Raw genomic sequence first — 16,476 nt, forward strand, 5'->3', positions numbered from 1 at the left:
TATACTATCCCTTTGCCCTGGAACAGGCTGTGGGAGGGGAAGACGGTGGACGTCTAGACCTTCCCAATGATACTTCTTCCCCATGTGACTCCCCTGAGTGGTGGTGACAAGCCACAGTCCTCACACTTCCGATGGTGGCACGTATTTGGAGCCAGCAGAGCCGTGCCAGAGCTCACACAGACCAGGAGATAAAGCAGAACGGCCACAGTGTGAACACAAGCAAACAGGCCTGCGGTCCTCAGACGTCAGCGTGCTTCAGGGCGCCTGTCAGGCGTGCTAACACACAAGGTTTCTAAGGCCCCTCCTCAGAGATTCTGACTCAGTAGTTCCCGGAAGGGCCTGAGGATCCGCCTGTCGGACGACTTCTCAGGTGCTGCTGACCGTGCCGGTCCAGGGACCACACTTGGAGAACCACTGACTTGGGCTGCGCCTCGGGCCTGTCTCTGAACCAGCATCTCCACTTGAAGAGACTCATCTTGGTCCAGCAAAAGTGCTAAGCCCTGGACCGGGACTTCCCTGGTGGTCCAGGGGTTGAGAATCCACCTGCCAACGCAGGGCATGTGAATTCCATCTCTGGTCCGGGAACTAAGATCTCACACGTCACGGTGCAGCTAAACCCGTGTGCCACAGCTACTGAGCCCGCCTGCCCCAGAGCCTGCCCCGCCCTAGAGAAGCCACCGGAACAAGAAGCCCGCACACTACAGCTAGAGAGTAGCCACCGAGCACCGAGCACCGCAACTAGGGGAGGTCCGAGCAGCAACGAAGAACCTGTGAGCTGCAGGTGAGACCCAGCGCAGCAAAAATTAAGGACCCAGGCCATTCCTGTAACAATCAGCATCAAACACAAAGCTGTTGAGAAGGAAGAAGGTATGTCGGGTTACATCTTTAGTTTCAGAATCATCCTGCTTCAAGCAGAGGAAGCCCCTGAAACGGGAAACAGCTGGTGATATGCACACGAAAAATATTCCAAATGAAGAGTTTTTCCAGAGCTATGGAATATAGTAGTCAAAGTCGCTCTTTATTTTCCGATCACAACAATAGCTCATAAAATATTGACTAATACACGTACACACTCAGCAAGAATCCATTCCAAAAAGCCACTTCCCGTAGATGCAGTGAATGAATATTTTATATACGTCTACAGGGGCATCTTCAGATGAAAAACGTGGATAAAGTCAGTGTAGTTTAGTGAAGGAAAGAGCAGCTGAGGACAACACGAGAGAGGTCAGCCACTTAGTGTGACAAATAAAACTAAACTCGAAGTACTCACCATTCTTCCTGATTTCTAGAAATAGAAACAGCTCATCTATTCTGGAAAACTAATTGGCCCTTAGCGTTAAGGCCTTACCGCAAATTTGTTTCCAAAATATCTCCCTGAAAAGTAACAATGCAAAGTTTTCCTGACAGTGAAGATACTTGCTGAGAGACGTAAAAACCAGCAGTCCTTCAGATATGTTTTTATCGTACTGTTCCAGCTGGTAACTTCTACCTGAGCCATCCACAGGGGCTACCAGCCCATGTGTGGCCATTGATGTGTAATTCTCGATTATTCAAAATAACATAAAAAATTCAGTTCAAGGGCTTCCCGAGTGACAACAGTAAAGAATCCTCCTGCCAATGCTGGGGACGTGGGTTCGATCCCTGATGCGGGAAGATCCCACGTGCCGCAGGGCAGCTAAGCCCGTGCGCCACCACTGACGCCTGTGCACCCTGGAGCCCGTGCTCCGCAGCAAGAGAAGCAGCTGCAATGAGAAACCCACACATCACGAGAGAGCAGCCCCGATCGGCGTAACTGGAAAAGAGCCGTGCACCAGTGAAGACCCGCACAGTGAAATAAACAAATCCTTTCTTAAATTCAGTTCAGGAGGAGGAAACGGCAACCCACTCCAGTATTCTTGCCTGGGAAATCCCATCGACAGGGGAGCTCAGCAGGCTACAGTCCATGGGGTCGCGAAACAGTCGGACACGACTCGGCGACCAAACGAGAACAGCGTTTCAGTGCATAATAAAATAAAATGTCTGCTCAAAAAAAAAAAAAAAAATGAGTTTAAGCTTCCTCAAGCAGGGTCTGGGGAAGGAGCGGCAGGCATCACGTCAGGCTTCGAGGGTGGACGAGGAACAAAAGGCATTCCAGCACAATCAGGAGGAGGAGCAGAAGAAACTCGAGGAGCTAAAAGCAAAGGGCAAAGGCCCCAGGGAAAGGCCGCCCGGCCACCTGTGGAATTAAGAAATCCGGCAAAGAGGAAGCTATTCCTTGTGCCGAGGCAATGATGAGCCTTCGTTCCATTCCTGTGTAAACATCTGGATTCACTGCCGTAACAGCTGTTGCCACATATAGCTAGAATTAAATGTTGTCTTGGAACCTACTGTACATTTAAGAATAAACTTTTGTAAAAAAAAAAAAAATCAGTTCAAGTATTTGAACAAGTACATTTCAAGTCCCCGGAGGCCACTTGTGACCAGGGCAGCTATGGAACAGCTGTGTCATTCACAGAGGCCTACCTGATCGACTTCTGCTTTCCCAGAACAGGTGAACTGTTAGAAGGCTTTGCTAGTAACAAAGCAACAGAAAGAAACCAAGCAAACTGGCTGGGTTCCGATGAACAGTCCACCTGGATTCCAAAGGCTCACGCCGGCCCAGTGGGACGAACATCAGAGCAGCAAAAGTGGAAAAGCGCTCAGGCTGGGGTCCGCGGCTTCTACTTCCCAGCAGTGAGAGGCTGGCCGGTCACCTACACCCCTGGGTCCCTTCATAGAAGGTATCGTGGAGAGGACAAGGTTAGGGATGACAGAGGGCCCAGCACAGCACCAGCGCGTACTAAGCATGTGCCGTACGTCACTGCTGCCAGGACCCCATCGAACACCTTCAAGGAAAAAAATCCCCTCCACCTCCGTCTCCCTCTTTGTCCAAAACCTCCAGATCACTGCTGCTTTCTCAGTTTTTCTGTGGGCAAGGGCCAAGTCTCGGGGGTTTTGTCTTTCATTTCCATCTGCCAGACTTATTTTCTCATAAAATACAATAACGTGGGGAAATGAAAACATATGAAACCCAAGCCCCAATTTGCTGTGTCAGGCTGTTATGAAAGTGTTCAATGTCTGTTGAAGTGTTAGGAAAAGCCTCATGTCTGTGCTTCTGCCTACTGGCCAGCACTGGTCGAGGACCACACTCTTGAGCAGCCCACTCCACACTCCAATCCTCTTCTAAACCACCGCTCTGGAGTCCTTTTGTTTTTTTTTCTTACAGTTTTACAAATCCATTCGCTTCTTGTTTTCCACGTCCATTCTCCCAGACCATCATCATCTGGGTCAGGGAAGAGAATGCTGCACAGAAAAAAAAAAAAAAAATCCCGGAGCTTCGCAGAGGGTCTCCTTGGAGGATTTAGCAGAGCACAGATCAGCACAGGCATGTGAGGAAAATAACCACAGCTGGGGCCGAAAGACAGCCAGAAGGATGAGAGAGAACAGTGCCTGACGTTCACAAGGGCCGGAAACGGTCTGGTCCCAGCAGACAGACGGGAGGATGCATAATAATCCAGGCGATGCTGAGTAAGGCTGTGCCCTGTGTCGGAAGGGACAGTTAACCCTAGACTGAGGTCTGCTGTATAAAGAAAGCTGAGCACCGAAGAATTGATGCTTTTGAACTGCGGTGTTGGAAAAGACTCTTGAGAGTCCCTTGGACTGCAAGGAGATCCAACCAGTCCATCCCAAAAGAGATCAGTCCTGGGTGTTCATTGGAAGGACTGATGCTGAAGCTCCAATACTTTGGCCACCTGATGTGAAGAACTGACTCATTTGAAAAGACCCTGATGCTAGGAAAGATTGAAGACAAGAGGAGAAGGGGATGACAGAGGATGAGATGGTTGGATGGCATCACCGACTCAATGGACATGAGTTTGAGTAAACTCTGGGAGTTGGTGATAGACAGGGAGGCCTGGGGTGCTGCAGTCCATGGGGTCGCAAAGAGTCAGACACGACTGAGTGACTGAACTGAACTGAGGTCTGCTATAAACTCACTTAGCAAATCATAAAAACCACCCTGGAAAGGATCACTGTTTCCAAGTAACTTATCTGCACCCCAGAAGATTTAACTGCTCAAGAAGATTTAATAGAATGTAAAAACACCCAGGACTCAATAAGGTATGGTTCACAATGCGTAGCTTCCAGTCAAAGATGATCTGGTAGGCAAAGAAGCAAGAAAACACATCCTATAATGAAGAAAATAATCCATCTGTGGAAATCAACCCAGGTCTGACACAGACATTAGAATTAGTAAAGAAGGACAAGTTACTGTTGTTCTATTCCATGTAACAGTAAATAACTTTGCCCCCAAAGTTAACCAGCGACCCAGAAGATATCAAGAGGCCCCGACTGAACTGCTAGAGATGAAAAGGATGTCAGAGATGAAAGAGACACTGAATGGGATTAAACGCAGATTACACATCGCAAGAAATAAAATCTATGACATTAAAGGCACAGCAACTGTCCGAAATGCAACAGAGAGGAAAAGAATTTGAGATATGAAAGGGCCATGAAGTGAGCCGTCGGACAACTTCAAGGTGCCAAAACGGGAATTCCTTGGCAGCCTAGCAGTTAGGACGCGGCGCTTTCACTGCCGAGAGCATTGATTGATTCAACCCCTGGTGTGGAATTAAGACTGCAAGCTAGAGTGTAGGGAGAGAAAAAAAAATTATATATATATATATATATATATATATATATATATATGCCAAACCAAGGGATCACTGAATCCCTGAAGTGGAGGCTCCAGGGGAGAATGGCAGAAAATCTGAAGAAACGATGGCCACAAATACTCCAGATTAGATGAAGACTATAAAGCCACAGACCCAAAAAGTTCAGCAAATCTCAAGCATAGGAAGCATGAAAAGTACACCAGGGACATCATGATCAAAGTTCTCAAAATCAATGACGAAAAGAAAACCTTAATCAAAGGAAAAAGACGTTACATACGAAAAGACAAAGATAAAGATCGCATTGGATTTCTTGTTGAAAACAAGACAAGCAAGAAGACAGCGAAACAACATCTTTAAAGATGAAATAAAAAGCTGTCGACCTAGAATTATACACCCAGCAAATATATATATATATATTTCTATTTATATATTTTAGGACAATTTATATCTTTTATAACCATTATAAAAGGCGTTATATCTTTTATAATATTATATCTTTTAAAACCAGTGTGAAGTAAGAATGAATTAAGACATTCAAAAGCTGAAAAAATTCTTTACAGGCAGATCAGCACTACCAAAAAAAAAAAAAAAAAAAAAGTTAAGTCTTTCCAGGACAAAGAAAATGGAACCAGATGAAAACCTGGATCTGAACAAAGGAATGAAGAGGACCAGAAACAGTAACTGATCTCTTTCTTATTAGTTAAATCTCTTTAAAAGATAATTGATTAGCGCAATGGAATAAAATTGAAAGACCATAAGTAAACCCTAACATTTAGCATCAATTAACTTTTTATGAATATCCCAAGACAATCCAATTGATAAAGACTGGTCTCTTCAACAGATGGTGCTGGGAAAACTGGCTGTCCACGGGCAAAAGAATGGATTTGAACTTCTGCCTCACACCACATACAAAAATGAACTCAAAATGGATCAGAGTTCAACCTAACAACTAAAACTATAAAACTCTTAAGAAAATATGGGCATGAATCTTTGTGACCTTTGACAGGGCTACGTTTACTTAGATAAAGCACCAAAACCACAAGAAACAAAAGAGAAAAGAGATAAATTGGACTACATCAAAATTAAGAACTTTTGTGCTGCAAATAATAATATCAAGAAAGAGACACAACGGTACACAGAATAAGAGAAAATATTGGCAAATTATATCTGATAGATGTATATGAAAAACATATAAAGAACTATTAAAGCGTAACAATAGAAAGACAAATAACCCAACTAAAAATGGGTAAAAGGTCTGAATAGACTTTTTTCCAAATAAGACATACAAACAAGCCCATGAGAAAAATGCTCCACATTACTGGTCATCAGGGAAATGCAAATCAAAACCACACTGAGATTCAGCTTCACACTCACTAGGATGGTCAGACTCATTCAGATAATCACAGGTGCTGGCAGGAAACGTGGAGACATTGGAACATTCATACACTGCTGGTGGGAACGTGGAGGTGTCGCCACTTTGCAAAACGGTTCCTCAAAAAGCTAAACGTGGAGTTACCATATGACCCACCAATGCCACTCCTAGGTATCTATCCTAGGGAACTGAAAAAAAAATATGTCCACACAAGAACATGCACAGGAATCCTCACAGCGGCAAACAGCCAAAAAGTGGAAAGGAGTATCCACTGACCGATGAATGAATAAAATGCAGTCCATCCGTACAATGGGCTGTTGTTCAGCCATGAAGAGTGACGAGGTTCTGATACACCCTACAGCGTAGTTGACTCTGGCTAATACAATGCTAAGTATTAATAAAAGAAGCTAGTTACAAAAGACCATATACCTATGAATCCATTGGTATGGAACATCCAGAATAGGCAACGCTATAGAGGAGAGGTTGCTTCAGGCTAGAGGATGGGGGATGAGGAGCAGGGTAATGGGTAACTGCCACCTTTATGCCCCCCGATATTTCCTCAGGGCTAACTGTGTGCTCTGCCTTACGGTAAAGGTGCCAGATAAAGGGAAAAATCAAGATCAGTTAAACGCTGTCCCCATTCTCCCAAAACTAACCTCAGAGGGGGAGGCACAGACCCTGCAAGCAGCTTCAATCTAATCATATTTCCTCACACCCCAACACAGGTATGGTGTTCCTGAGATGGATCCGAGACCTGTACCCGAGGGGCCACAGCAGAGACAGCAGTGGAGGACACCGCTCAGAGAGCGACGAGCACCTGTTGGGATGAAGCGGGAAGCACAGGGGTAGGAAAGGGGTGGGTGACGTTCAGTGCGGCCGGAGGCTCCCAGGGACACGGGGTGGAGGAGACGGTGGCAAGAGAGCGGACGAGAAAGGGGCTGGAAGTACGTGGAGGAATGTGCTCAGCGTCAAGTAAAGGAATCAGACTATGATGTTATGAGAAGAAGTGGCTGAGGTCTCAGAGCTGGGGAGTGGTGCTGTGCTCAGAGGCCAGCTGTGTGGATAGGGCTGCGCAGGGCAGCCGACAGGACCTGAGGCGGTTAGGAGGAACAGAGAGGGTCTTCCCCCCATGGGAGACTCAGACAACCAAACCCCCCAGTGGTGGCCAGGAATTGGATCTGCCAGACTCCCAGGCTGGCCAGTGCCCCAGCGGTGCCTTGAAAACCCAACCACAGGATCCACGCCTGCCCCCCGTGGTCAGGGTTCTCTTCCGCTTTAAACCTTAACTGGCAGGAAGGTCATGCTGGCTTTGAAATATCAAGTCAACAGACTCGTATGCGGCAGATGCTTCAGAAGACCACAGGGCGATGAGGAAGGAGCATTAGACGTACGTCTAACTGGGAGAAACAGAACATAAAAGCAAGCACTGTGATGACCTCTGAGCGCTTGAAATGTGGCTAGCGTGACTGAAGAATTAAAACTTTTATTTCATCTTAATTAATGCAGTTTCCATTTAAATAGCCACATGCAGCTACTGACTACCTTATTGGACACTGCCAGTCTCGACTTCCTAAACCACGGTTCACTTATCAGTAAGAAACAATCTGTAAGTTTATTGTTTTTAGCACTTTATACATCACAAAGGCAATACAGTCACATTGTGGGAAAAAAATACATGTGGGAGAAGAAAATCACCCATAACCCCCAAAACAAAACAAATAATGTCAGTTCTGGAGAATCCTGCAGACAGAGCAGCCTGGCAGACTATGGTCCATAGGGTCACAAAGAGTCGGACACAACTGAAGCGACTTGGCGCGCACACACACTCACACGGGCGTCATCTTTGCCAGGGTTGTCATCCCAGTACTATCATTAGGCCAAAATCTGGGTGCCCAGTGGCCTGGTCAAGTCGACACATAAAATGAACCGCCACAGGGCCAGGGTGGGAGACGGAAATGTAGAAGACCATTTGAGAGATGGACCATCTGAGCGAGGGGAGATGCTCTCAGCAGGATGAGATCACCAAGAAGGCCCGAGCAGTGACTGATGGAAGCACAAAGCTCAGTCTCCTGTGAAAGCTCTCACTCCCTAAATCCGGGCGTCTGGCACTCGTGTTAGTTAGCATGCAGTGAGCCCCGCTGCGTGTCAGGGCACCCTCCACTCTGCGTTTAGAGTTGAGGAGACCCTGGGTCCCACCAGGGCTCACTGAGAGAATGGGTGCAGATTTCCACCCTCACCACGCGTGTGTAAGTATCAGGTGCTTGGAATGCGGATGTGGCAATCAACGACACAGGTCGCACTGGAGTCACCCTCACACCATGGCTTAGAAGGCCCAGGCTCCTCCCGTGTCCCAGGCACAAAGAAGCTGACGCCTTCCCGCTGTCAGGGATGCCATGGCCTGGGATGGCAGCAACAGAGTCTGCGCTGGGAAGCCAAGTCTGCTCCCAATTCTGCTGCGTGCGGCAGAAGGGGATTTGCTAGAGAGGGACACGTGACCCTGTGACCACGCGCCAAGTAAAATCCTCTCCTCTCACCCGTGCAGCCCTTGGCTCAGCTCCGTCTATTCTGGTGGTTTCCTGATTCTGCCCTCGCCCGCTGGCTCCCTTTGTTATCTGCCCACTGTCCCTTTCTCACATTCTTGTCTTCAGCTTTTCCCCGAGATCCAGCTGACTCATTCAGCTCACACGCCAATGCTGAACTATCGGGAATGACTCAGCAGCTCAGAAAACTCAGGGATCAAAGGGCCTAAGGAGGAACAGCCCTCTAATGAAAGCCCTTAATCCGTTTCTCTCCTATGGGTACATCACACCTGCTACCGAATTCTGACTCCCCTATTCCAAGTACCAGGCCACTCTTCTGCATTCACACATCGAAAATATCCCTGAACCCAATCTTTGCTGTCACACAGCACCCAGGCAGAACTGAACCTGAGACATCACGGCAAGATCCCGTGTCTCTCTAAGCAAAGCTCATTAGATACAGTGGCTGCGAGCAAGGGCTGTGGGTCCACATGGTCCTGGTTTCCAGTGTCAACCAGGCTATATTTAACATCAATATAACCAACCAGAAGGAAACCCAACTTTCCAAGCCTCTGCTCATCTGTGAAATGAGAGTAATAACAACGCTGAACTCTCTCAGGTTGATACGCCAATTCAATGAGCTGGTGGAGGGCTCGGGGCACGGTCAGGCCAGCATAAGTCAGAAAGCTTACCTGTGAATTACTTATAAATACTGAGATGACTCCTAAGAAAGCAGGCCTGCCATGAATTAAAGGGAGACCTCGCTAATTCAGGCTAGACTATTTCAGAGTCTGGACATCTCCAAAAGCTGGGTTGCTGAGGCGGCATATACAAAGCCAACGAAACATCACTTTGCCAACAAAGGTCCATATAGTCAAAGCTATGGTTTTTCCAAGAATCACGTGCAGATGTGAGAGTTGGACCACAAAGAAGGCTAAGCGCTGAAGAATTGATACTTTTCAACTGTGGTGCTAGAGAAAACGCTTGAGAGTCCCTTGGACAGCAAGGAGATCAAAACCGTCAATCCTAAAGGAAATCAACCCTGAATATTCATTGGAAGGACTGATGCTGAAGCTGAAACTCCAATACTTTGGCCATCTGATTCAAAGAGCTGACTCACTAGAAAAGACCCTGATGCTGGGAAACATTAAGGGCAGGAGGAGAAGGGGTCTACAGAGGCTGAGATGGTTAGATAGCATCACTGACTCAACGGATATGAGTTTGAGCAAACTCTGGGAGATAGTGAAGGACAGGAAAGCCTGGCATGCTGCAGTCCATGGGGTTGCAAAGAGTCGGATATGACTAACAGAAACGAAACACCCTCCAAGGACCCTCTGGTACTTTAGCTGTGACCTTCCTGGTGAATAAATCATCAGTCACTGATTTATTCACTAAGAACCTCTGTCCCACAAATCTGGGCTTATTTCTAGTTGTTTCATTTACTCAAAGGAATGGATTGGCACTTCTGGTGTTCTCAGTGCCGACTGTAACTCTATAGATAGAGTTCCCCAGATGTTTAGTCGACTAGTCATGTCTGAATCTTTGCGACCCTGTGGACCGTAGCCCGCCAGGCTCCTCTGTCCATGGGGATTCTCCAGGCAAGCATACTGGAGTGGGTTTCCATTCCCTTCTCCAGCGGCTCTACCCGACCCAGGGTCGAACGCTGGTCTCCGGCATTGGAAGGCAGATTTTACCACCTGGGAAGCCCCTTTTTTCAGGTGGGGTCTAAATAAAGGTGTAAGATCTCACCAAACAAGCCCTCCACTGCCTTTAACAAGCATGGATGTTTGGGTTTGGGCAGGTGGTTTGGGCACTGGCATACACTCCTAGTTTTGCTGTGTGTCTTCCCTCAGGTACGGTTGGCAGATCACAGAGCCCGCGTCCCTCCAGGAACACCAGCATCAGAGTCACCTGCTCCGGCCATGACCCGCACACCTCAGCCCTGTCCCCGGAGGGGCCCCATCTGCCCTCCTCTGGGCTCAGGCCCACGCTGGGCATATTCCTCATTGGCCTCGGCACTGCCTGCCCCCAAGACCAGGGCACCCTCATGGTCCATCTCTTATCTAGTCCGTTATTTTCTAATCCACGCAGCTGAAAAATAGTAGGGGCTGTGAACCAGGAAATTGGTTTCACCCATGATTCCAGGGTGGAATTTATTTAGTCTTTACAAGATGAACAAAAGCTTACTTTCTGGATCTAAAACAGCCTGGGGTGAGGACACAGAGTCTGGACTTCTCTCTGCCTCATAGTTTCTTCTGGAAGGTGCCAAGGAGACTTCACTTGACTCCACAAGCCCAGCAAACTTTTTCTTCCTTCTTGTTCAGCCTCTCTCGAGCCCCAGACAGGCGCCAGCTTCTCCTCGGACCGGCCACTTGACACAAGGTATCCAGACACGCGGCATGTGGCTGCCGGCCAAGGGCGTGCCCTCCCCTCACCCAACTGTGCCCACAGCTCCCGTAGAGCATCCAGCTGGGGGCACGGCCGCCTTGGGTGGGCAGAGCCCAGTGCGGGAGAGGGAGACCCACTGCACACATCTCCATGGCAACCAAACATACCCACTGCTGGAGGAGCCGTTAAGAAAGAACTTTAACAAACCACATAAACGCCCATGCATCATGGCCTGAATGCTTGCTTCTGGGAACCAACTCCAAGGAAGCAACTCACTAGAGGGAGAAAAACACAGGCACAAAGGCACTTGCTGGAGCCGTGTGTAATGTGCGAATGTGCGGCTGACTCGCTGTGCTATACAGCACAAACTAACACAATACTGCAAAGGGACGCTACTCCAATAAAAACTGAACCAACAAGAAACCCCAGACGCGCCCTGTGCCGTCAAACTGTCGAACGGCTCAGCCAACAACCATGTAACTATTAAAATTATTAGAAATAAAACGAATTATTTTAAAACCAGTAAAATGACCACCAACGTAATGAATGTAACCATGTAACTAACAACATTATCACTGTTATTACAAAGATGACAGACATGGGTGAATGTATGCCACAACATTAAATCAAAAGGGATACAATATCCGTGTACAAGAGGACAACTCTAAAAAATGCACATTCAGTTCAGTTCAGCCGCTCAGTCGTGTCCGACTCTTTGCGACCCCATGAATCGCAGCACGCCAGGCCTCCCTGTCCATCACCAACTCCCGGAGTTCACTCAGACTCACGTCCATCGAGTCAGTGATGCCATCCAGCCATCTCATCCTCTGTCGTCCCCTTCTCCTCCTGCCCCCGATCCCTCCCAGCATCAGAGTCTTTTCCAATGAGTCAACTCTTCGCATATAAAAGTGGACAAAATCTAGAAGGGAAAATGTGAGTGAAAATACCTGTTCTAGAATGACAACAAGATGGGTTTCTGTCTTTGAAACTTTTTGCGGCTGTGATATTGTTCCCACAACCAAAAATGAACTAGACATTGCTGCCTGTTGGCAGATGGGGAACTGCCACCATCCAGAGGCAAGAGGTTTGTCTGGGCGTGTAGACACCTTGGGATCGGAAGGGGGCTACGGACCACGTGTCCAGTCAGCTTGTCCAGGACTGGCTGCTGAGCACCCCAGAGCTCACACGGCAGCCACTGGCCCTTTCGTCTCAGTGTCCTCCTTTCCGGGGTGTGCGAGAGGGATAGGCCCTTTCTGTTGCTCACAAAGGGAATAGATTGTCTGAACCTAGAAACAGCTCGTTTTCTCTCTAATGGTCAAATCCATCAGGCCTCGGCCTTGCCTTGTAAGTGCGTGAGAGCTCGACAAGATGCCAGGGTTATGTTTCGATAAAGTATCAACAAGACCGAAGAAGCGAGTGTGAGAGAGTGCAGGTGTGTGCACGCACGTGTGTGTACGCAACGGTGTTTCAAGCCAGATTATTTTCACAAACGAAACGAGGAAACAGGAAAACATGCACACACATATGGAAAAAAACACACTCATCACATACACTTTAACCAACCAAACAGATGTTCCAGGCTAACCTAATCTAGATTTGGAAGCCATGGATTCAGCTCAAACGCTCGGTTTTCAGCCTTGAGAGAGGTCCTTCCCCTCTCTGACCCCATTTTTCTCTTCCACCAACAAAGTCGGGGACGGAGCGGATGAGCCTGGCCCCTACTGTGCCGTGTCCACACACCAAGGCTCACTGAAACACACTCGAAGACCCACAGAGCCAGGATGTGGGGCAGCCTGGCACCGCCTTCCGCTGAAAGCATTCACCGGCAGCAGCAAGTTAACTGAACAAAGGTAGGCCACCGCTGGCGTCCACGAGAAGCTGCTCAGGCACGTGCCTGGGTCTCCAACCACCCCTGCAAGTGGGGAGGAAGCTGCGTGTTTACCCACAACAGGAGTGCCACCACACTCTGTCCTGAGGCCTGGTTTGCTGGCACCGGAAATGCAGAGACAGTGGTTCACGGTTTATGTGAGAAGGCAGGGTGTGCCTAGTTCAGGAGAAAAGGTTCCTTCCTGCTCAGGGAACAAGGAAGGCTTCCTGGGGGAGGAGGCACTGGAGCGGGTGCTCAAGGAGGGACTAAATTTAAATGCGTGCAGTGAGTGGGGAGAAGGGTTTCCAGGGAGCGAATGTGGAAGAGAGAAATTCAGTCAGACTGTAATAAGAAAGTAGGAGGCAATAAAACAGAGACCAGACCACAAGGGCCTTAAATGCTAGAGCAAGCACAATCCCAAAGCAGCTGTCGTCTTAAGCGTGTGTATCCGCCGTAATTTCAAAATAAACTGATTAAGGAACTGCGAGCTAGTCAAGCGGCCACTGGTGGAACCAACGGACTCAACAATAGCCCTTTGCCCCCAAGGACTTTCTAGTTCAAATGGTAATTGCTAGAGGTATAAAAACAGCCTCTGCTCAATATTTATTTTCCCTTTTCCTGGAAGATAGAGCAAATAATCAAGAAACAGTTGCAGGAGCCGAGAGCCTGAGATCATTTTTCAAAGAAGGCATGATCACAACTCTTTACAAATAAGACAACCACACAGGTCAGATATTCTATTTAATTCATCAGTTAATGAGAGACCAGTAAGACGTGATTGCCTTCCCAGGTGGCTCAATGGTAAAGAATGTGCCTGCCAGTGCAGGAGATGTAGAGGTGTGGGTTCAATCCCTGGGTTGGGAAGATCCCCACTCTAACATTCTTGCCTGGAAAATTCCATGGACAGAGGAGCCTGGTGGGCTACAGTCCATGGGGTCTCGAAGAGTTAGACGTGACTCAGTGAGCACGCACACACACAATAAGGTGTTATACCTGGGAGACAGCAAAGAACCTTCTAGATGCTGGCCATCAGAAATGCTGAACTAAATTGCTTACCAGATGCCAAAACTGGTCAGTCTCCACCAGACACAGTTTGCAGTGCTGTGGACAAGAACCACAGGCTTTGCCATCAAGATTTTACAACTTAAGGCTCAAAGGCAAGGAAAGGTCCAGAGACCCAGGGAATCTGATAACCAGCAAAGCCCTACATTCCCACCGCGGATGCTAGGAGATGTGTAATCCATCTCAAGTGAAGTGAAGTGAAAGTCGCTCAGTCGTGTCCGACTCTTTGCGACCCTATGGGCTATACAGTCCATGGAATTCTCCAGGCCAGAATACTGGAGGGGATAGCCTTTCCTTTTCCCAGCGGATCGTCCCAACCCAGGGATCGCACCCAGGTCTCCTGCGTTACAGCCACATTCTTTACCAGCTGAGCTGCCAAGGAAGCCCAATCCATCTCAAAGTCTTTCACAATTTTCCCTACAAAGGTGAATAATGATCAAGGTGGAAACCCTTAGGCATGTGTTTTATGGGAAACCTAAGTGAGGATGAAGCCTGAGGTTGGGAACCAGGCATACACCTGTGTCGTCAAGACAAGGCAGGCCCATGCCAACCCAGGGAACGGCAGACTGGGAGCCCCGAGGCCCTCAAGGGCTGTGCCACAAATCAGGTGGCAAAAGACCCTCCCATTTCTGGAGGCTCCTAAAATGAGGAGCCTGGCACGAATCCCAGGTGCTCAGTCTGGCCATGTCACCTGAGGAGCTAATAAATCTCTCATGCCCCACTCTAGAAACCCCAGACCTAGAGCTTCCGATTGTGCTGGTCAGGGAGAGGCCACCGCACCACTGGCTTTTAAAATCTCTCCACCTCCCCAAAACCACCCCGATGAGTCTAATGAAAAGTCAGGACTAGGGACCACCAGGCCAGACGATAAAACCCCTTTGTCTTGGACACTTTGGGCTTTGTTGTGATGTTCTCTTTCAACTGATGGCTGTCAGCCTCAGTGCAAAACTGGAGGATGTCAGTGGGACATTTTTCAAAAACGCTCCTCAAAATTAATCTTTGCTGGATACCATGAAACAAGCAGAATTCGTGACTTGGTCAGACTTGACAAACAGCCTTCAATGTGTTACAATCTTCCACTATGTTTGCCGTTCATTCAACGAGCAGGCTGCTGAGCTGAGCACAGGCCTGGTCTCCTGATTTGATGTTTTAGGCATAACATCCACAAAGCAGTACAAAGATACCCACAGGTGTTGCTAAGAGGCACCCACACGTGTGTGGCGTGCATTCACACAGGCATTCACACGCACACACTCACACTGTTCACTCAAACAGCAGCCTCCAGACGAAAGATCAGGGCCAAAGAGCCAAGAAGGGGCCCCGCTTCACACTGGGGTAACTGATGAGTCACCCTTTTGGTTGGCTGGTCCCCACAGTGGGGGAGATAAATGGCAAGAGGGCAGACAACGGTGAATCTCAGCGCTCTCCTCCAAGACCTCTGATGTTATTAGGGATCGCTCAGCTACACCAGAGTGGGCGCCAGGCAGTGCCTGGTACTCTGATGGGCCTTGAGCTAATAGTACAAACCCCTCTTCTAGAGGACACTGTCCTGCCTTCCCGCAGGACCACGCAGGAACATGGGCCAAGTGTCTCCTGGAAGGATGCTCTTCCGTCTCCTCCCTTCCTCGGTCCTCCTGTTCCTCACCCTGGGCCCCCGCTACCCCTACACACACACACACACACACACACACACACGCACACACACACTTACTGCAGGCCGCACAGGTGAAGCATGCGTCGTGGTAGAGGTTCCCCATGGCCTGGCAGGCCTGGCCGGCCCCAAACACCCCCTTGCTGCATTTCACACAGGCTCCTGCAAGGGAAAGAACACAGCAGTGAGTGGGAAGAGAAACACTGTAACGTGAGTCAATAAAAATCAAAATCAACGGACAAAAGCAAGATACCCAGCCGTCCCCACAACCAGCCCATCCCCGAATCCCGAGGGTCACTCCTCTAGAATGTGTGTGTGTGTCTCTCTCGCGCTCTCTCCCTCCATCAGTCTCTCAACTCTCAGTCCTTTCCGCTGCAGGAAACAGCCCCGGGCTCATGTCCACGCTCCCTCCACACCAGCGTGTTAATGCTCAGAAAACCTCCACTTCTTGCATCTTCTTTCTTGTCCAAAGCTTTCAAAGGCTCTCACCAGGGACTTCCCTGGTGGCCCAGTGGCTAAAAGTCCTCACTCCCAATGCAGGGGAGTGAGGGTCCCTGGGTTCAGTCCCTGGTCAGGGAACTAGATCCCAATGCATCAACTAAGACCTGGTGCAGCCAAACAAATGAGTATTAAATTTAAAAAGGCCCCCACCGTTACAAGACAGCTGCACCGTGATTAACACAGGCCAGACATGCCGGCTAAGTGAAAGCTGCTCGGTTGTGTCGGACTCTCTGCGACCCCATGGCTCCTCTGTCCATGGAATTCTCCAGGCCAGAATACAGGAGTGGGTAGACTTTCCCTTCTCCATGGGATCTTCCCAACCCAGCATCGAATCCAGGTCTCCCGCACTGCAGGCAGATTCTTTACCAGCTGAGCCACAACGGAAGCCCAAGAATGCCGGAGCTGGTAGCCTATCCCTTCTCCAG

The 16,476-nt window shown here is 48.7% G+C and overlaps 1 protein-coding gene across 1 annotated transcript in view; it reads right to left on the reverse strand.

The window, feature by feature from the left end:
- Window positions 1-16,476, reverse strand: part of LIMD1 (LIM domain containing 1) — a 72,091-nt gene that overhangs the window by 25,031 nt on the left and 30,584 nt on the right. The window contains exon 2 of the mRNA XM_004018519.6: window positions 15,611-15,712. Within this exon, the coding sequence (XP_004018568.3) occupies window positions 15,611-15,712 (102 nt within the window). The remainder of the gene's footprint in view (window positions 1-15,610; window positions 15,713-16,476) is intronic.

This window comes from Ovis aries, chromosome 19, assembly GCF_016772045.2.
Source record: "Ovis aries strain OAR_USU_Benz2616 breed Rambouillet chromosome 19, ARS-UI_Ramb_v3.0, whole genome shotgun sequence".
In the NCBI taxonomy this organism is placed as follows: domain Eukaryota; kingdom Metazoa; phylum Chordata; class Mammalia; order Artiodactyla; family Bovidae; genus Ovis; species Ovis aries.